Source organism: Neoarius graeffei, chromosome 27 (genome assembly GCF_027579695.1).
Source record: "Neoarius graeffei isolate fNeoGra1 chromosome 27, fNeoGra1.pri, whole genome shotgun sequence".
NCBI classification, from domain to species: domain Eukaryota; kingdom Metazoa; phylum Chordata; class Actinopteri; order Siluriformes; family Ariidae; genus Neoarius; species Neoarius graeffei.
The window spans coordinates 38,155,494-38,178,545 of NC_083595.1; the positions used below are offsets into that span (position 1 = coordinate 38,155,494).

The 23,052-nt window shown below is 41.6% G+C and overlaps 1 protein-coding gene across 5 annotated transcripts in view; it reads right to left on the reverse strand.

Annotated features, from left to right (window-relative positions):
* znf536 (zinc finger protein 536) overlaps window positions 1-23,052 on the reverse strand; it is a 226,766-nt gene that overhangs the window by 101,254 nt on the left and 102,460 nt on the right. For 4 of the 5 annotated variants that reach the window (XM_060911712.1, XM_060911710.1, XM_060911713.1 and 1 more), the window contains exon 4: window positions 3,212-5,460. In XM_060911712.1, the coding sequence (XP_060767695.1) occupies window positions 3,212-5,459 (2,248 nt within the window). In that variant the 5' untranslated portion in view covers window position 5,460. Of the gene's footprint in view, window positions 1-3,211; window positions 5,461-8,756; window positions 8,952-23,052 lie in introns of those variants that run through there. The other variant, XM_060911711.1, reaches the window with a different exon arrangement.

A 23,052-nucleotide genomic window follows, 5' to 3' on the forward strand; every position in this document is an offset into this window, starting at 1 on the left:
AAAGTCGGAACAAAGTAAAGCCAGAACAGTTTGGGTTTATTTTGATATTAATTATACAGCAATTACATTGTAACAGTAATTCTGCATGTGTAATTACCCCCATTGTAACTGCGTAATTAGATGAATATCCATGCTTTGTAACCTAAGGCATCAGTTGGCAAATCCAATTTCGATTTGTATGGAGTGAGCGTTTCACCGACATGTTGGACAGCGTCGAGGACTTAGGGATATGTGTGTAATCCTTGCCATGTTAAAATGGTGTTCCTCTTGAAAATATTTAGACATGGGGGATTTTCAGCAGGAGGAAAAAAAATGGTAAGGGGAGGTTTATGGCTATTAAAAAAAAAGATAAGGAGAGGTAAAAATGGGACGCTGGATTAAACATACAAATAATACTGAATGACCTTTGTCAGCGTGATTAGCTTTTTAATTTAGATCATTGTGTCTGATGAAGTTTTGATAAAACTTTAAAACGTACAGATGGATGTCAGCTTGTCATCAAAGACGAAGGTCTTGTTGACCCTTGACCCCACCTCCCAACACTGACCTCTTCCTTTTAACCTTTGTGTGCATTCAAATGGTATGAATGCATTTGCAGATCCTGCTTTTATGCCCCTGCCTTACATCGCATTACTTCAGGTTTCAATAGTGCCTGTTGGGGCATTCAGAATAAACTGCTGTTTAAGGCAATCTTCCCCTCGCTCCTTCTGTCTCTCCATGCTGTCGCTCAAAGGCCTATCATAATGAATTCAGAAACACTATCAAAAGTGGAGCCCCCCCTTGTTTATAGAGCCCAATTCCGAGTGAAGAATCTGAAATAACAATGGATTCCTTCCTCAGTCAAGCCAATCTTGTAATAGTAATAAGAAATAAAAGAGGGGATGGGAGAAAAAAAATGTAATAAAGGAAAAGATAGAGCAGACGTAAAAAGGGCTAGAGATTCCATTGAATGAGAAGCATACATTTAGGGTTGATTATTGAGAGGGAGAGGAGAAAGGTCCTTAAAGGACGTTTCTGAGGCAACTCTCTCTCCCTATCTCTAAACAAGTGTAGTGTTAAAGACAAAAGCAATTGTGTCGACCTTCTTTCACAGTTGAGATGTTATTGTTGATTACTGTAATTCAAGTTTAACTCAAAATTGCAGTGGGTAGGTGGTTTAGAGGTTGGCAGAGCTTGTCGAATGGAGGCTGGCAGATGAAGCTGCTGTGCATTGAAGAGAATTAAAAAAATATATAAAAACCTACGGTTGAGAGAGGAAGTCTGTTCTCAAAGGGTGACAGCAACAAGTGAGATATTAAAAGTAAAACAGAGGTATAGCATGCCACATCCTGTTGCCTAATGTGCAAACACTTATGTTTGCAGGCAAGTGCATACAGTAAAATTACAGTATGTTCTCTATTTCCATATAAATGAAGACACACTTCTATCTATTAAACAAGGTTGTTTTATTTACATTACAAAAAAATACAGCTGTTTTGGGTTTATGCAACTAATAAAGCTAATATAATTTTATATAAACTCGGCCAGTGAGTCTAACGCTGCTTCATTTCCTTCCTTGCATCTCTCACCTGGAACTTTGTTGTGGGTTAGAAAAGTATATGCTACACCCAGAAGCAGCATTATGTTTGTGCATCACAACTATACATGTTTGAATTTACACATCTGAAAATAATCAGCTTCTCTGATCTGTCACACCTACACAGAGATCTCAAGGTCAATCTTAAGGCACAGCTGTGTAAGCATGGGGACTGGGGAGGTTACTGGCATCACGCCCTCAGCACCTAAGCTGGGTACCAACATGGGGATTTCAAATGGTGATCACACTTTAACACTATCAAGGACAAAGAGAGAAAGACAGAAAAAAAAAGGAAAGTGCTTGAGGACTGTTTATACCTTAATGAAATAGAGCTTGTCATAAAACAACCGTTACTCATATGATCTCTGAATTAATCAGTCATGCTTTTAGAAATGTTATAAGAGGGTTTTTATGAGAGTTGAATTATTAAATATATTACTATGTTTTACTACAGGAAAACATAAAACCTGATGCAGAAAAAAATTAGTATAAGTATATAGTTTCTGCTTACAACCAGATAATGTAGCTCATCCTGACAGTTTGACAATAAAGAAAGATTTCACAAGAGTTTATAAAATGGCATGAGTTAAACATCACTGTTTTAAAGTACTTGTAAAAGAGATGCAAAAGACATCAAACTTTCTGCATTAAAATTCATAGCATAATTACTTTCATATCATCCCCTCTCTGGTGAAATGTGTTTAGGTTAAACCATCTCTATAAAAAAAAAAGGCTTTATCTTCCTCTCATTTTCATTAATTCCTAATTGGGGTTGGGGTTGTCTGTTATTATTACTTAGATTAAAATAAGCATAGCCCATTGCATGTTCAAACCCATCTCACTACACGAGTGTGATAAGGGAATAAATAAACAATTTCTCCTGTACTATCGAAATTAAGTTGCTTAGAGCCTTAAGCTAAGCTACAGCCTGCTTTTTTTCTCCACAACTTAAAAGCACATTTTCCCATGCAAATCAAGTTCACATTTTTTGACCTGTTTTATATGTATATCTTTAATTAGTGTCGTGTTTAGCTTAAACCAACTGATTATCTCTTAGTCATGACCTAATTATCAGACAGGCTGCTTAGCTGCCACATTCTACCGCAAGGAATGAGAAAGTTACCTTTAAAACTTCTGTAATCATTAGCTGCAGCTTCTCTTAATCCCACTAAACACACACTTTATCTAAAAAAAACAAGCTTTGTGTCGCTCAACGGTGGTAGATTCACTGTCTCCTTCTCTCACATGGAAATGATTTAATCACTAGTAATTGGTCATGTCCTCAAAGTGCTTTCATGAGTTTGTACAGTGATATCTGAGAACTGGATGCAATGTGTCATGTCAATTTGTGTCTTTAGCTAAGCATCTAGTCTAAAGTAAAATGAGTGATGAGTATTTGAAGAGACAGATCAAGTCTTCAGGTCATGAGTGAAATGTGGAGCTAAGATTTGTAATGTTTTTGTTTGTTTGTTTGTAATGTTTTTTTTCTTTTGTTTCTCACAGGAGATATGGAAACCACATGCAAAATCAACTCCAAAAACATGCTTAAGTAGTGTAAAATGGCGCGATATGATAACTATTTGCACTTTAGTCTATGTTATCAATTATTAAATAGACTGAATAAAATGGTTTTACCTGAGGAAGGGGAAGAAGGATGAGGGCTGTCATCCTGCACACTTCCGGTCTGGGAGTGGCCTCCTCCGGCCCCACTCTCCTCTGTCACATTAGATGAGCCTGGGGTAGTGGAACGGCTAATGGACTGAGACTCAGGGTCACTGGCGGAGCCACGCCTCTCATCTAGGCCATGCTGCAGACCCTCTTCTGGGCGCCGGTCCCTGTTATGCACCCGAGAGTGGACCACCATTTGGTGGTAGGTTCTGAATACTCTACCACAGTCAGGGCACTCACTGGGCTTCTCTTTCATGCTGGCCAGGCTATACTCAAGCCCCTGGCCAAGGCCAAGACCACTGTGATGAGACAGGAACTCACGGTGACCATCAAAGTTCCCAGCTTCTTCTTTCATGGACATTATGCTTCCACCAGTCCTTACCCCATGGAGGGTATCAAGGTGGTTCTTCTGCTTGGGGCCATCACTGGAATCAAGAGTAGAGTGCTCATGCTTGTCCTTCCCAAAGGCCACTATCCCAGCGGCACTAGCCATTTCTTCCTCTTGCACAGGAGCTCCATGGTGCTGATCTTTTGGCATAAAAGAACGCTCCATAGCCATGCTGCGTGCCATGATCTGCCATGCCTGGTAACTATTAAGCGGATCCATTTCTGCCACCTTTGCTGCTGCCTGTAAGCGCTCCATACAACTTGACTTTAGAGGAGGCACCAGGTTCAAGCAACCTAACAGTGAGCGCTTCTCATTCTCCCCCAGACCATGACTCATGCCGGCCATTGGTCCCAGCAGCTTTCCCAGCATTTCTTTCTCTTTCATAGCTATGCCAGCTTTGGCCAACATTTGGTGTTGATGTTCAGCCAAACTCTGCTTTTCAGGACTGAGGAAACCACCTTGCAGACAGGAGATGTAACGGGAATACAGGTTGGCATGAGCTTCTTGTGCTAAGCTGCTTATACTGTTGACAGAGGGCCCATCTTGCTCAGCTCCACCTCCAATTGGAGGCTTACTCTTAATGGCAAGCTTGTTGAGATGCACTTTCATATGATTTTTTAGGAACCAGGGCTCCTTGAAGCGACGCCCACAGATCTGACAACAGTGCTCAAAGGAGTCCTTGTGCTTGCGCATGTGACCCTTCAGGAACCAAGCCTGGCTGAAGATCTGGCCACAGACATCACATCGAAACTCATTGGCAGGCTTCTCTCCACTGCCAGCTCCTGCACCCTGCCCTTGGCATGACTCAGCGGTGATGTGTGCCTTCTCCACGTGGCTGATGAGGTCTTCTTCTTGGGAAGCAGCAAACTCACAGAGTGTGCACTTGTAGGGTTTATGAAGGATGCGGATATGACGGTCCAGCTCCTCACGCTTTTTGAACTTGCCTTTGCAAAAGGTACAGCGGAAGCCTATGGCTGGGTTAAGTGCTTGCTCATCTTGTTGGTTAGTGCCTGCTGGCTTAGGTGAGGCAGATGACTGTGCAAGCCCATCCGATATGCCTCCCAGACTTGTAGGTGTTAGGAGGCCACATGCAGAGCTGGGCTGCTGCTGGTTTTGGTTCTGCAGACCCAGGTGGGGTGGAAGCGATTGTGAAGGCTGCAACAAGCTGTTTCTCATTTGCTTATCACGAAGAATGGCACGCTCTTCAAGCTCATGAAGAAGTCGGTTTTCTTCGCGTACACGACCACGACCCTTCCCCAGACTACCCAACTTGTGGGTACGGAGGTGAATCTTGAGGTTGCCTTTCTGGGCTGCTCGGTGATCACAGTAGGGACACTTGAAGGGCTTCTCACCAGTGTGGGTGCGCATATGCAGGGAAAGGATGCTGTTGAAGCGGAATCGTTTTCCACACAGTGGGCATGGATACTTGCGATTCTTGCGGGCATCATCTTCTATATCATTCATCTGAGACATGATTCCCAAATTTTGCCCATTGAGGAATTGCTGCAGGTCAACACGGCCATTGAGACCACCTAGGGCACCTGCATCCATGTTACGGTTGAGTTGATTGGCTAGCAGAGCCATCTGGCTGCTAATCGGCTGACTTGCCAGTGCAGCATGTGTTTTCTCATCCAATGGGGTGGCAGCTTTTTCCTCTGGGATTTGTTGGCGGCTTGGAAGATCAGGAAAGGCGTGACCAAGTTGGGCAGTTAGCTGATGCAGCTTCTGACTGATTGGGTAGCGGCCATTAAGCATGGCACTGGTGATATGGGTGTCAGCATCTGGGACTGCTGAGGACACACCAAGGCACAAACTAGAGTCGTCCATCCTGCAATTGTAAACAGGAAAGAGAGATGGCATGAAGTCAGTGCACACCTTTAGATAGCTTTTAGGCAAAGCCTATTGTTTGCAATCAACAGAAAGCTATAAATGGGAGTTAGGACTCCCATTTGAAATGAAAAAAAATTAATGTAGTTGTGAAGACTTATTCCACAAAAAAAGGTGCTTCATTTGAAGAACAGTATCCTGGGAGGTGTGCTAAGGCTCATGTTTCCCAAGTAAACAATATGCCAAACAGGTTTTGGCACAAAGACAAGCCCATTTCATCGATCTCTAAAGAACGTGTAGGAGTGGAAAACACTTTAGTGATGAGGTACAATTGAAATGTGAATTTGAAAGCAAGAAAACAAATTCTTCTCATACATTTCATTGGTGCTTTATGCAGTCTGTGTGTGGGGGGGGAATAGTTATTAATGATGACTGCACTACAGTGACGAGTGTGAAGAAAAAAAGTGAGTTTATCTCCTTCTGATTTATGAAGTACTACATGTACTCACACTTGGGGGAAAAGCTGTAACTCTCAGAACTTTTTCTCAAACAGTTACAATTTTTGAGGCAATAATTACCCAGTAAACATGGCAAGGCACTGCATAATTAAACTACTTGTGCCCATCCTATCAGAATTCCTCCAATTACACGCCTTAATGAAACAGAGCAGTGCCATTGTCATGAAGCCGTCGCAATACTACAATTATGATATTAACAATAGCACTTAAAACCAAGGGGTTACTCCAGTAAACACACCCTTATCTCACTGCTGCGACACTTGTCTTGGCGTAATTTTTCATTAAGAAGCACATTACGTTTGATGCGAATCACTTTGCTCTCGCCTTCGTTTTTTTTTCCCTCTTGCTCCACTCTCACTCTTGTATGGCTTCCGATGAGTAGAAAACAACAGTTGGCATTATTGAAAGGGTTCCCAATGTATCAGAGGCTTCCCAGGCATTTAAAATGGCCACAGAGTAGCTCAGTGCACCATCAGGATGAAATGAATACACAAGCAGAGTCTGTTGTCATCTGGCATGGTTGTGCAAATTTAGGATGCTGTGCACTGTCTTAAGGAGGGATAATGGTTTTGCAACATTCCCCTGTGACAAACAGGGTCAAGCTTCAAAAACAATAAAGTGAGATTTGCTTTGGTCAACAAAATATTGTATAATATCTCATTAAGCTGATTAGTATGCGGATTAGTAACAGTGGCCATGTGCTATAACAACACATGACTATAATTTTAAAAAAATAATTTCAAGGCTGACTGCTAAGTTTTAGCAGGAGAGACATTCCTTTTTAAAAGTCAAAGGCAGGAACAATTACCAGCGATGGAAATAAAGCACCTTCAGTTAAAACACAATGCATTTCATTGATGCACTCCGACACACACACACACATACACAAGTCTGATAGGGCAGGGAATTTGTACATCTTGGTCATTAATAAACCTTTTAAATGTAGCTGATTGACCCAGTTTTCTCCAAAGGAGAGCTAATGACTCAGCATCCTGTCTCCTCAGCGAGAGTCCTCCGACTCTTCAGAATCCCACATTTTCTGCAAGCATATTATTTTTATAGTGCGCACTATTTTACAATATTTGAAATGACGTTATCCACATTTATGCACAAACAGTAGCAGATCATTAAAAAATCAGTTGCACACAGTCGGCGTTGTGTTAGGCAGTGGGTGTAGAGCACATATTCGCTGACACTCGGACTTTAAGGGCTCTAATAAGGACTGCCTGTTTGTTAGCTATTTACTCTTCCTACGCTGTGTTGGTTGTGAACTCTTATCTCTCTGACATGAATAAAACACTGTGGTCACTTCCAGTTTGTGCTGAATGTATTGTGGGCTGCTGATGGATGCCATTTCACTGTGTCCCCCTGCTACATCTTTGAGGAATGTAAAGAAAAACAAGCATTGGATTGGAACAATGCTCTGTAGGTGTATTATGGATTTAATGACTGGTTATGAACATACTCACACACGTAGGCATGCAATGCTGCACAAATCAACGGTGCTAAGCATTTCTGTATTCTCATATTCAGCAAAACATCATTTAGGGAACGAGGTTAAGAAAAACATAAATTACTGATGGATGAATTTGTCCATATTTAGCTGATCAACTAAATTCAAAAAATTCAGCCAAAGCCAATAATGCCAGGCTGATATTTAGTTTTATGCCAGTGCTCATGATCCTGGAGTTTCTTCAGCCAGAGAAGTGCTAAAATTGATGTTAAAATTAGTTTGACTCGCTTTTTGCTGTCCCTGCAGATATTAGATGAAGGCTCTTTGAAAGTGGCTGCCATGCACACTGCTTTCCGCAATAGAAATGTATGATTTCAGCAGGGCCTGATGAGCTGTTGCTCATTTGGAGAGATAGCAGCTTGCCCTTTTCTTCAATTTGATTTCCTCCTTTATCTTTACCATATAACAAAGGCAGATAGACAAAGGAACATTGTGAAATGAACTGACGAATCCAGTTTGTTTTTGAACATACCCTCACTGACGAGTGTATGCAAATGAAGTGCATTAATATGCTTTTCTTGCTCCCAAGTCATTCCAGTTTTTTTTTTTTTTTTGATTAAAAAAGGGCATTTGGTATGGTTAAAAATGTGACACATACTCACGGAGACATAAAAACTGTTTCTTTTACACTCGTATAAACACACACACACACACACACACACACACACACACACACACACACACACACACACACACGTCCATGTACACACACACTATGCAATCTTTTAAAAGGCCATCCAAAAAAAAAAATCTCTGTGGGAATACTCAGTGAGAGGCATCACTATGGTGCAATTATCTACAACATGCATATTTTCCACAGTATAATCATTAAAAGCTCTATGCCAAGAGCCTTATCTCTAAAGAAACATAGAAATTAAAACCTACTTCATATTAGTGCTCTTAAATTCTACAATACTGGCGTAGTTAATCCATATACAATAACAGCCCCAGACTGAATTTGCAGGATCAGGGTCAGTTTTTCAAAATACTGCAGATATCCTTACATTTATTCTTAGTGTTTTAACCCATTTAATTTAGCCTCTTTTGAAATCTCATTTATAACAAAAAAAAAGAAAATGTATAATATCATCAGCTTGGCAGATTTGATGTCTTAACTCTATAGCACTTCTAGTGGTTTCTTCCATTATATATCTATGCAATATGACCCAGATACAATTTGAATAAGCATATATCAGAGCTTTAATCTTTAAAATAACTCAAGCGTATCTACATCTATGACTCTTACAGCTGTTAGCCTCGCCTCACCTATTTGCATGAGTGTCATTGGTTGGTGGTCCACAGCAGACATACTTCCTAGCCCTTCCTTCTTGTGGACCCTTAATTTCCCTGTTCAGGTCTGGGACAGCCGCTCGGCAGCTGTGAGGCTGAGACAAGGTCTGTGTGTGTGTGTGTGTGTGTGTGTGTGTGTGTGGTTTTTTTTTTTTTTTTTTAGTACCTGCCACACATAGTCTAAGAGCAGCCGCACGCTCCAATTAATGCTAACTTTCTCACCAAGCTTTTTAAAAGCCACCGAGACTTCCTCTGTTGGTGCGTTCTCACACAGGAGCCAGTGGCATGCATGTCTGTGGTTAATACACAGCCTTTCAAGCAACACGGCAAAACAACCGGATTTGTGTCTTATCTTATGCTTAAGTTTCTGTCTTGCACTGCAAATTGCTCTGCACCACACACCTTAATTAGAAAGTAAAAACCTGATACTGTGTATACTTGTAGGGCTGAATTTTGTCGTTTGTACCGTATATTATCTCATCCAGTGACTGCCAGCATCTGCGCTTACTGTGCTTAAACTATACCATTACTTTTGTGGATTATGCATCATGGGTGTCGTTTGTTTACATTAGACTTTCGGGTACAATCTTCGTTCAGTTAGATGGCACTCTCGCCTAAACTTTTACCTTTGTCTTGATGAAGAGGATTGTGCGAACTATCTGTGATCTGATTGTGGTTTTGCACAAAATGAGCAGGTTGCATTTACAAAACTGCAGGAATATTTGTTACTTCAGCTTTAACCTTTTAAATGCAAACGAAACTGTTGTGCACATTCTCCTCACCATTTCTGTTTATTAGCACCTGATAACTAGATAAATTGATCTTCAAATAGTGTTAAGTCAGGGAAAATAGTAATACCCAACTGCCCACATCTGAGGATCCTTCTGATGGGAAAGCCAACCAGATTTCACTGCAGGTAAATTCTTGGAAACAGCCAAATACAAAAACACCTGGAAAAATTGGGTTTTGACATTAGGTTACTTTGACATCTCTACTTTAAGAAAATGTAAACATATTTCACTGAAGATCTGCAAAGCTGGGCGGCACGGTGGTGTAGTGGTTAGCGCTGTCGCCTCACAGCAAGAAGGTCCGGGTTCGAGCCCCGTGGCCGGCGAGGGCTTTTCTGTGCAGAGTTTGCATGTTCTCCCCGTGTCCGCGTGGGTTTCCTCCGGGTGCTCCAGTTTCCCCCACAATCCAAAGACATGCAGGTTAGGTTAACTGGCGACTCTAAATTGACCGTAGGTGTGAATGTGAGTGGTTGTCTGTGTCAGCCCTGTGATGACCTGGCGACTTGTCCAGGGTGTACCCCGCCTTTCGCCTATAGTCAGCTGGGATAGGCTCCAGCTCGCCTGCGACCCTGTAGAACAGGATAAAGCAGCTAGAGATAATGAGATGAGATGAGATCTGCAAAGCTCATATTGGGTAAGGAGCCAGTTTAACAAATGGTCTAAAAGATGTCTTAAAGATTAGTAGCTAAGTATTTCTGATATCGTCAAACAGTGAAAGTCTAAATTTTATCATTAGTTTTTGCTTATCAATATTGCATAGAGCGACAGACACAAAACTGATCATTTTGGTTTGCAATCAGATTGTGGTTATCAAAATGTTTGCAATGTTCCTGTGCCATCATCATCAAAACACAGAGGAGCACATACACACTGTACAGATAACAGTAGTTAAGGTTTAAATGGTTTCAATGACCTAATGCCATTAATAAGAAGATATTTAGCCAGAAGGACAAAACTGCCTTAATTAATCATCTATGTTGGTGTGAACAGAGATCAGTCAAGTGAAGAGACAACAATGAGGCTCATGTTTAAATGCTGAGAGTGACTTTGACCTCAAGTGAGGAAACAGAGGCTCCATGTGAATATGCATACTTCTATACTATTAGTGTACAAAAAAACAGTATGCAGGGTGTACAAATAGTTAGTAGGTATTTAGTAGTAGTTAAATGGTACCTGGATAATCTACTACATCCGTAGAATGCAAAAGTACCACTCTATGCTACACTACGAGATCCCATAATTCAGCTGGAAAATTCGAATGACCGAAGAAGAATAATTCATCTCATCTCATCATCTCTAGCCGCTTTATCCTTCTACAGGGTCGCAGGCAAGCTGGAGCCTATCCCAGCTGACTACAGGCGAAAGGCGGGGTACACCCTGGACAAGTCGCCAGGTCATCACAGGGCTGACACATAGACACAGACAACCATTCACACTCACATTCACACCTACGGTCAATTTAGAGTCACCAGTTAACCTAACCTGCATGTCTTTGGACTGTGGGGGAAACCGGAGCACCCAGAGGAAACCCACGCGGACACGGGGAGAACATGCAAACTCCACACAGAAAGGCCCTCGCCGGCCACGGGGCTCGAACCTGGATCTTCTTGCTGTGAGGCGACAGCACTAACCACTAAGAAGAAGAATTTCCCCAGGAAAAATAGAAAGAAGATGGCTGTCTGAAGCAAAGCCAGTTGTTGCAGCGATGTACAAATGTATCAGGAATTGTTTTAAATATTTCTGCCATTGCAGATTTTTTTTTAATTATTATTATTTTGCGCCATACATGGATATTTGTCATAACTGTTAACATCTGGCTCAGAGGACAGGTAAGATGGCAGTAAAGTACACCCGAATTGTGTCCTTATTACTTGCTCGCATACTCATAGAAAGTACTACAGTTACGGTCAGGTCGTCATAATTCTTTAAAATTCTGCATGATGTTTGTCCATAAGTAGATAAGGTTATAAATACAGAGGTATCGTTCAGTAATTTTTTTTTCAACAATATAGCTTTATTTATGTATATGTCTTAGAGAACACGTCTGACTTGGTTTAAAAACAGCAAAATAAAAATGGAGCATCGTGATCCAATGACTTTATGTGCTCATGTCCTTGAGCTGATCCCCTGCTGGATCTCACAAATCAGGCTGAAGTGTGTAAGTACAGCTCTATAAAACACACCGCTACAACTGAGCCTTGAACTGGCTCTGTAAAAGGCAACTTTTAAAGTATGTCTCACCTCATTGAGGATATAAAACACATCTTTTCTACACGCACAACATGATGTAGTGCACTAAACTGACTTCAAGATTTTAATTATATGCATGCTCCAGTTTTTTTTTTAAACCTATATTCATGTAAAGAAAAGAAATAAGAAACAATCATTAGTGTAATGCAGATCATGATTAGTTACTTTGTAATCATGGGTCTATATTGATCAAAATTCATTGACTAATTAGTATGAGGTACCACAATAATTAATTATAATGGAGGTCATCATCATTAATAAATCAATCATTATTTACTCAGTTTAAAAGTCAGCCCAAGTTCCACATGGTCATTAATGACTTTGATATAAAAAATGAAGTGAAGAATTCAAAAGCGGTCACCATATGGTGCATATCTAATGTGAGGATACAATGTGCACGCTATGTATTTATGGATGTATGGGCAGAAATGCAGAATAGATAAATCATGAGCAGATCATGGCTCGAATCCCACTTTCTGCATATTAGTGTCTCAGGCCTGACTCTCTCTCTCTCTCTCTCTCTCTCTCCCCCCTCTGTTTAGTCTATTGCAGGTGGTCTTCAGAATGCATCTAATTAATCCAATAAAACGTGCCTTGTTTTTCTTCCTCTCGATGCTCTTTGACTGAACTGGATTATTAGTGGCTGTAATGAGGCATTAAGGCAAGGTTCCCAGCACAAGAACTAAACTGAATCAAACGCAAAGACACACAGGCTGAGAGAACAAAGCCATTTTCATTGTAGCTCGTCACAAAATGGAGGTGGTGTTCATGTATTTGTGGTCAAAACAGAAAACAGTTTGTACAGCCTAATTATAGGAGTACGATCGCAGACTCTACAACAAGCACTATGTAACAGTCATGAATATATTTGGCTTGGGTAACCTTACTCTTTTTGTTTTCCCCCTCCCTCCTTATTTCTCATAACTCTCTCTCTCTCTCTCTTACACAATATATCATTGAGGAGGTCTTAAGAGAACTTTTCAACAGGTAGTTCAGCTTTCAGCTCATCTCTACAGATCAGTATGAGGCTATGAAAAAAGGAGAGGAGGAAGAAAAGAGAGAAAAATGCTGCTCTTTTCATCCCTATGTCAGACAGGCTTGTTGGGATGCCAGGGGAGGCGAGATCAATGGGAGACCAGAGAATTCCCACAGTTCATTGTGCTGCTTCGCAGCATCATCACCATCATCATCATCTTATGCTGGTCAAAAGCTCAAAGCATCCCTTTATGCTATCTATTCACAGTGTTATCCTGAAGTACAGCAGATGTACTGTGTGTGCGTGAGCGTCCGTGCGTGCGTGTGTGTGTGTGTGTGTGTGTGTGTTGTGCAGTGGTATTCACAGCAGTGTGTGGGGACTCCTGCCTGTAGATTTTACGCTGTGTGTAGGGAGGAAGATTAATAACTTTGAGCATTTGTTAAGCAGACAGCAGGCTGGAGAGAAGTGTTGGTGGGGGTCTTGAAATGAAGACGTGTGGGGTGCTTCCAAAAGGTGTTCATCTCACATACAAACATGTAATGAATACACGTGTTTTCTGTTTTCTCTGATTAATAGACGAGTCATAGTTACACAGTGGGCTTGATTGCAAGTTTTCTTGTCCAAAAATGGGGAAAAAAGCAACTTAACCCTGTTGAACATTAATAAGGCATACTTTTAGATGCTAAGAGGATCAGAAACAGAAAATTTAAATAAGCTTGGAAGATGCAAATCATATTACTCTGCTTTTTTTCTCAGAATTATGGTATATCGAGTCAAATCTGATGTAATGCACCGAAAGCATAGGAAAACCTGTGAACACTGAGCTCAGGGGTCATTCGTCCTTAAAGCTGCGTTCAGTTATCTCAGTAAAACCAGATATAGCAAATAAAACATGGTTTCACAAATGCATAACCATACACTCAGATAAAATTGTATAAGAAGTTATAAAAGGTTAAGGTTAGAAGTCAGGTTAGTATTTGCCAAATTACTTATGACTACCACGCTGGATTATACCTATGCGTATACAAGATGGCCCATTTGGAACATCGCTTGTGCAGGTCATCAGAAATTATTACTACTACGCATCGGCATCATGCAATACCAGAGTAAACAGTGAGGGCAGTATCGCCCCATGTGACTCTGTTTCCACAACTTCATTCATCTCATCTCATCTCATCTCATTATCTCTAGCCGCTTTTTCCTGTTCTACAGGGTCGCAGGCAAGCTGGAGCCTATCCCAGCTGACTACGGGTGAAAAGCGGGGTACACCCTGGACAAGTCGCCAGGTCATCACAGGGCTGACACATAGACACAGACAACCATTCACACTCACATTCACACCTACGGTCAATTTAGAGTCACCAGTTAACCTAACCTGCATGTCTTTGGACTGTGGGGGAAACCGGAGCACCCGGAGGAAACCCATGCGGACACGGGGAGAACATGCAAACTCCACACAGAAAGGCCCTCGTCGGCGATGGGGCTCGAACCCGGACCTTCTTGCTGTGAGGCGACAATGCTAACCACTACACCACCGTGCCGCCCGTTTCCACAACTTACTTTTTTAATTCTGAAAAAAAAAAACCTCACATAGTTTTCAAACCTACCTAAAGACCTGCATACCTGATTTGCATACCAGTCTTCTGAATTTTCTAGATTATATATCTCATCTCATCATCTCTAGCCGCTTTATCCTGTTCTACAGGGTTGCAGGCAAGCTGGAGTCTATCCCAGCTGACTACGGGTGAAAGGCGGGGTACACCCTGGACAAGTCGCCAGGTCATCACAGGGCTGACACATAGACACAGACAACCATTCACACTCACATTCACACCTACGGTCAATTTAGAGTCACCAGTTAACCTAACCTGCATGTCTTTGGACTGTGGGGGAAACCGGAGCACCCGGAGGAAACCCACGTGGACACGGGGAGAACATGCAAACTCCGCACAGAAAGGCCCTCGTCGGCCACGGGGCTCGAACCTGGACCTTCTTGCTGTGAGGCGACAATGCTAACCACTACACCACCGTGCCGCCCGTTTCCACAACTTACTTTTTTAATTCTGAAAAAAAAAACCTCTCACATAGTTTTCAAACCTACCTAAAGACCTGCATACCTGATTTGCATACCAGTCTTCTGAATTTTCTAGATTATATATACTTTTGAATATAAGGTCATAGTTTTCAATTTGAGATGGAGTTCATGACAAGATTTAACAGAGCTCATTAGCATATTTCACACTGAAATGCATTTTACAGTTTGACTAAAAACCAAATGGGCAGGAATGTTTTGGCTCTGACACACCACCGAGTGGATGATGGTTTTAGTCCACCAGATGTACATAAAGTATGAAGATGATAATGTGAACAATGGTGCTTGCATTGCTGCTGCTTCAGCATGTGCATGCAAAGTCATGTGTCAAGTATAAATCGCCTTTGCTGGTTTGAAATCAAATGAAACACAGCTACATCAAAATTAATCGTTCGAATATGTACAATTTCTGATTAGCACATGCCACAAAAGCAGGGCTCTATTAGCAAAACAAATCTGATGAAAAATTTGCATTTAAAATAAATATTTGTGATTTACAGTGTCTTGCAAAAATATTCATCCCCTTGGTGTTTGTCCTGTTTTGTTGCATTACAAGCTGGAATTAAAATGGATTTTTGGAGGGTTAGCACCATTTGATTTACACAACATGCCTACCACTTTAAAGGTGCAAATTGTTGTTTTATTGTGACACAAATAATAATTAAGATGGAAAAAAAAACAGAAATCTAGAGTGTGCGTAGGTATTCACCCCCTTTCGTATGAAACCCCTAAATAAGAGCTGGTCCAACCAATTCACTTCATAAGTCACATAATTAGTTGATTAAGATCCACCTGTGTGCAATCAAAGTGTCACATGATCTGTCACATGATGTCTGTATAAATCAACCTGTTCTGGAAGGACCCTGATTCTGCAACATGACTGAGCAAGCAACATGAAAACCAAGGAGCCTCCAAACAGGTCAGAGACAAAGATGTGAAGAAGTATATGGTAGATCAGGGTTGGGTTATAAAAAATATCCCAAACTTTGAATATCCCATGGAGCACCATTAAATCCATTATAGCAAAATGGAAAGAATATGGCACCACTACAAACCTGGCAAGAGAAGGCCACCCACCAAAACTCACAGACCCGGTAAGCAGGGCATTAATCAGAGATGCAACAAAGACACCAATGAAAACACTGAAGGAGCTGCAAAGATCCACAGTGGAGATGGGAGTATCTGTCCATAGGACCACTTTAAGCCATACACTCCGCAGAGCAGGGCTTTATGGAAGAGTGGTCAGAAAAAAGCCACTGCTTCAGAAAACACATTTGGAGTTTGTCCAACAGCATGTGGCAGACTCCCCAAACACATGGAGGAAGATTCTCTGGTCAAATGAGACTTAAACTGATTTTTTTGGCCATCGTGGGAAATGCCATGTGTGGCGCAAACCTGACACCCTGAGAACACCATTCCTACAGTGAAGCATGGTGGTGGCAGCATCATACTGTGGGGATGTTTTTCATCTGCAAGAACAGGAAAGCTGGTCAGGACTGAAGGAAAGATGGATGGCACTAAATACAGGGCAATTCTGGAGGAAAACCTGTTTGAGTCAGCCATAGGTTTGAGACTGGGACAAAGGTTCACATTCTGGCAGGACAATGACCCTAAACATACTGCTAAAGCTACACTGGAGTGGTTTAAAGGGAAGCATTTAAATATCTTGGAATAGCCTCATCAAAGCCCAGACCTCAATCCAACTGAGAACCTGTGGCATAACTTGAAGATTGCTGTACACCAACGCAACCCATCTAACTTGAAGGAGTTGGAGCAGTTTTGCCTTGAGGAATGGGCAAAAATCCCAGTGGCTAGATGTGCTAAGCTAATAGAGACATACCCCAAGAGACTTGCAGCTGTAATTGCAGCAAAAGGTGGCTCTACAAAGTATTGACTTTGGGATGGGATGAATACCAATGCACACTCCAGATTTCTGTTTTTTTCATCTTAATTATTGTTTGTTCCACAATAAAACAACAATTTTCACCTTTAAAGTGGTAGGCATGTTGTGTAAATCAAATGGTGCTAACCCCCCCCAAAAAAAAAAATCCATTTTAATTCCAGTTTGTAATGCGACTAAACAGGACAAACATGAAGGGGGATGAATACTTTTTTGCAAGACACTGTATGTGGTATCAATGTGGGTTTCTTGCGTTTTTTTTTTAAAATACAGTTGTAAGAATTAATATTCAACAAAATTCTGAAATATTTTGGACAAGTGTAACTCTTAAATTGTTACCTTTGCAATATTTGTTCCATTACAATCTAAGGATTTGATTCCTTTTTATTGTTTTCCAAGCCTGTTTGTAGCATGTGTGTTCCCTTGGAGGTAGTGGCAAACATAGCTTACCTTTCCCGAAACCTTCAAATGTCAGTATAACCCCTGAATTATTGAATATCAGAAATAATTGCTGCTTTCTTTTTGCCCATGCTGGTTCTGTTCGTATGAGTTTTGCATAATGACTTCAACAAGGGGTGTTGTTTTGACAGGTGGTGAAATCAAGTCGGGAGGAGAGGGAGACAAGGTTCAATTTAGTTTGTGAATCTTTTAATTGTTGCATGGCTAATTAAAATAAAAGCATGTGGGAAAGAGAGAGAGAGAGAGAGAGAGAGAGAGAGAGAGAGAGAGAACAAATCTCCTTAACACGCTACACTATTTACCACTGCTTGTGTGCATACATGGGCTCTAAATTGTGTCTTCAGGCAGTTAGATGTATGCACAACTGAAACAGAGAAAAGAAAGAGAGCAAGTTAGAGAGAGAGAAAAAAGATCTGCTGCTACTTCCATGTACTCACTAGCTCTTCATAAGTCAAGTCACAAAACAAAACAAATGTATGGCTAATTAGAGGTACTCATTATGGAAGGCAAGTCGAGTAATTATTTTACATCATGCCGCCATTAATTGAATGATTCTTCAGTGTCTTTTGAAAATCTCTTCTTTTTTGTCTTGTTCTTTTTTCCCCCTTACATGAAAGACAATAAGAAAAGACAAGACCATAAGCAGGTAGAGGAGCCATATGCTCTTGACTGAAAAAGCACTTCTGTCATGGCAAATGTGCTTTTTAAATATTGAACCGCTGCATACTTTAAAAAAATTTTTTTTTTTTAAATATGCATGGTGTTAAATCTGTTTTGTGCCATAACTTTAATAAACTCCCCCCCCCCCCCCCCCCCCCAACATATCTGAAAGTTTCGTTTCGAAGAGGAGCTCTCTGTCATACCCGTTATGCAACTGTTCTGGGTATGTCCATAAAGCATGCTTTTTAAAAGGCACATCCTGTTTAAGAAAAGCCAGTAATCTTATCAAAACCATCAGGAAGTCAGACTTCAGTGGAAATGCTAGCAATTCTTTGCATATGTTACTATATTTTTGTACCGCTATTGTTTGCAGCTGCGAGTTGCACTTAAGGCCAAATGATAATGCAGTGTTTTTCTCCTCTCCGTATAATTCAACATTAGTTATAATGTTCATATCCGTCGGTCACCACTGAACAGTTAAAGAGAAGAGTGGAGGATGCAAAGAAAGTGCTCTTCTTGTTAAGAGTAAATTGTGTTTTAGTGTAAGCTAACCAAGAGTCTCTGGAGAAACCAAGAGGGTGGAGGACCTAAGGGAGAGCAGGGTTTGAAAGGTCCATGTTTATTTATCGCTCTTTGCCATCTCTTTGGTGTGGCTGCTTATTCCAGGACAAGTGAAAAGAAAGAAAGGGAAAGAAAAAGAGACAGTCCTATATTGTACTACATTATGTATTGAGAAACAGGTAAGTGTTTGACGTCTAAAATAGAGCTGGTCGAGAATGGTTATGTGAAATCTACTCCAGAAGTTTTATCTGTGAGCAGGTGCTTCACAAAGATCTATAAACATTCAAAAATGGATACGTTTCTGGCTCAGACTCAGTGTATCTAACATTTCTGACAGATAAAGCAGGAGTCGGTTTGACCTAGAAATACCATCCTGCCGCACGATGCCCACTGCACTGGCCTTTAGATTGTCTGCACTCAATACAGAGAGAGAGAGTGTGAGAGAGAGAGAGAAAGAGAGAGATCAGGGAGAAACAGCCAGGTTTGAAATCCAGACATCTGTCCTCACTCCATCCTCTCTCTCTCTCTCTCGCGCATTCTCTCTCCACATTTTTATCATTGCTTGCTGCCCTGTTTGACCTTGAACATGATCACTTACTCATCCTCTTTCAAAGGCCACTGTCACAGCTGCTGTACAAAGGAGAAATACAAGATAGAAGGCGTGGAGAGAGAAAGAAAGAAAGAAAGAAAGAAAGAAAGAAAGAAAGAAAGAAAGAAAGAAAGAAAGAAAGAAAGAAACATGAGTGCATCAGTACAACTTCATTCAGAAAGGAACCTGTCTCACTTCTGTAAACGTGTATGAAGTTGTGTTGTGTATTGTGACTGCTGCGTTAGGGTGTTGCACGTGTTGCCATGGCTGCACACGCCTGCTAGCATGTTTAACAGCGCTAACCCCGCGCACGAGCAATGCTGGATAGGTTGTGACCTCTGTGTACACTCCCACTGTCTGAAGCTCCACAGATGGGAGGATTTTATAGGCTGTTTATACAGCACACGCTGAGATTAATTACAGTACTGTCACCATAAATCCACTAATGGTGTGGACTGAGAAGTAGGGAAAAAAATGAGAATGTTTATCGTTAAATGCAATTGTGATTAGGAAATTTCATGGCATGATGTTGAAGAATTTGTAGGATAGCAAATTGCTAAGGCATTTTCACAACATTGGATAAGTCCATGGCTGAGGGCACAGGTGGAGAAGAGCTGAGGTATTCAGGACGACTGGGTTAAAGTGTTATTGCCGCTAAACTGCTGCCTGAGACACTTCAGGAATCTCTGAAAAGAGACTTCATCAGCTCCAGCTTCTGACAAAAGCAGGAAAACCTCTCTCTCTCTCACACACACACACACGATTTACAAGCCCAAGGGGCTGACACTGCCACCCTACCTACATCATCCACGTACATAGAGAGGCTTAATCTGTCTCACCCTCCGCCATTTCAGAAGACCCTGATTCTTGTTTGTGCACCCCTCCTCCTTTCTCTCCATCTTTCTCTCTCTCCTTCTCTTCCCTCCCTCTCTTCCCCACCTCCCTCCCCATATTTTCTCTCCTGCATCTGATTAAGTTAACAATGTGGCGTTATTTGCATGCTGATTTGGCGAGGTCTCTCTCCTCGCCGCTTGCTCTCACAAACACACAGGCTGGATGGCGGTAATGTGATAGCACAGCAGCCAGCCGATGCAATCTCTCCCCCCTTCAAACCCAGGTGCGCGCTATCCACTTCCCCCTTAATTCCCTCCCCGCTCATATTTTACTCCTCTTTTATTTTTTCCCTTCATCCTTCTGAGTCGTATAAGGGTTATATTATAATCAAATCTGGTTGCAAAAAGAAGAGGAGGGGGGAGGGGGGGAATCGCTGTCTTTTTTTATTAATTATAGACCGCGGCTGATGCGGATGTATTCCGAAAGCATCTTCAAAATAGGTCGACATACAGTTTTCTATTCTTATCACATTTAAATGTCAACATGGTGCAAAGCTCTACAAATTAGTTCAGGCAGACTTCAACCCCCATTTAACATTTAGAGCTCCGTTCTGTAAGCCCCCAATGTGTGATTCAAATCAGTTTACACACACGTATAAAAAGAGAGTCATGCGTCTTTCAAACTTCTCATTTCAATACTAGTATTATTGCCAACCTTTGCCAAGTAATATGCTGGCAGGAAGCGGGGAAAAAAGGAGATATAAAGCAACAGAAACAATGCATTAGCTTTCATGAATTATAGATCCACCATTCTGCACAAGATCTAGGATTTTTCTGCATCTCCGCATACAACCCAGGAAGAGATAAATAAATCAGAATGCCACAGTCATGCTTTTTACAAATATTGCGATAATAATGTCCACATAAAACTCACAGAGTGTCTCATTTGAAAGGAAATCTATGCAAAATCCTTCTGGAAAGGTGTGTGTCAATAAAAACCGACCTCAAAGTTTTCCAAAATGGTGTCAGTGAAAAACTTGTGTGAATATTATAAAAAGCCGGTATTGACTTTAGAGCTAGACAGAAACTAAACAGAATGAATCAAAAGATTTCGTACTTGTAAACCAACACAGGTCAATAATTTACCATGATTAAATAGGTTAATTTCTGTCACAGTAATTTTACACTAGTATCCAAATATTCAGCCCTGTGATGAGCTGGCGACTTGTCCAGGCTGTACCCTGCCTCTCGCCCATGGTCAGCTGGTATAGGCTCCAGCTTGCCCCCCACGACCCCACACAGGATAAGCGGTTACAGATAAAACAAACAAACATCCAAATATTCTCCTGATCCTCTCCTAAAGTCTGTTCAGACATTCGGGTTCATGGGTCTGACCACCCATATTGAGCTCCTCGGTTCCTCTAGTGACTCAGCATTACAGTGCAAAGCTGCTCTGAGCCTGAGGGAACACTTTTACACCTTGAGTCTTTGGTGGCACGGGCTAAACGCAACCCAGCGAGTCCGATCCGCACCGTCCTGGAGGAGCGTGGCTTTAGAAAGGGAGGACAGGATGTGCTTCTCATGCTTCATTACTCCACATTCCCTATCTGAGTTCCCCAGTCATCAGCATTAGGATGGAAATAGCCCAGTTGAAACTCCCTCACCCTTGTAAATCCATCTCTCCACCAGAGACCACTGATACAGAGAGAGACAGTGTGCCAGGCTTTCAGAATATCAGGACCTCTTAGACTTGTCTGTGAACAGTTTACCAACTTGAGCCTTTTGCCATTTTGGACAGCGTTACTAAACACCAACAGAAGATAGCTCTAAAAGTCCTACAGATGGTTGCATTGACCTTCTACCTACATTTATAAAACTACTGGCACTGCACTGCTACCATTACATCCCTATATTACCAGGGGTCCTAGTCACAAAATAGGGGTCCATATGTAAAACACCAGCCCCTCTGCGACTCACATCAGTTCTGGGCTCTTTTAAAGTGCTAATGGAGCCATTCTCTCTGTGTGTGCTCTGAGTGTGCCTAATATGGCTATGGCCAAATGTCAGAGGAGTTATATATCCCTTTATGCCCAGATGAGGCCAGAGGGGTTTAATTGACTATGGTGTAAAGTGAGTTGGAGTCGAGCATAAGAGCAAGATGAAGATGAATATCATCCATTATGAGACAAACAGAGCCCGATGGCGCTCCTTAAATTGGCAGGAAACGAAGATTCCCCAAAGTTAAAGCACATTTTGTCCGCAGAGTAATTATCTGAGTGAACTTTCCGTGGCATTGTTTCAAAATTACAAAGGGCGGAGAGATCTTAATGTGTATGAACAATGGAAGGGTGGTAATGGAAGTGTGATCCGTAAGAGTGTCAAGTGTGTGTTTATGGTGATACTTATGAGGATGTGAAATTGTGTATCAAAGTTTGCATCCTCCTCGGGTTCTGAGTGAAGAAAAAAAAAGTGTAAGGTACCTCAGAGTTCAAACAGATATCTCTGAAATAATGGGAAAAGACTGGATGAGGAGTCCAGCCAAGTCAGAACAGAGATGTCAAGACTGGGGGAAGTGTATTACAAGTAAGAAGATCCCAAAGCTGCTCAGAGGATGTGATAGAAATAGAAAGCTAAGAGGTTTTTTTGTTTGTTTTATATATATATTAGAAAGCTGTACATTGTATATTGTTCATGTCTGGATACTCATGGCACGTGTGTAGATGCTGAAGATTTGGTAATGAGCAATACCCAATCCATTCATCTTCTTATTGCTGTACTTGCAACACAATACTAAAACGATCATGTTCCCTCAAAGCTGCTCGCTGAGCTCGTCTCCTCCCTGACTGTCCAGTTTCTCTGCACTCAGCTCCATGATTGCTTGGTGATTTCAAATATTCATCAAATGGAGGAAGAGAAGAGAGAGGCCTCTCCATCCCGCTGCAGTCCTTTACCAATTATTTTGAGTAACTGCTGACAGGTACTAGTCTTTTTGCACAGCCGTTCCATCTTTCCCCCCGCTGAGGAAGAAGCCGCTACGCTCCAGGGAAGAGGAGGAGAAGAGGAACGAGGGGCTGCCTGCCCCAAACTCCATGCACTTTGATTTTTGCAAATAGTTCCTTGGCAAAACCAGGCATCTCTGGAATCAACATAAGGATAATCACAAG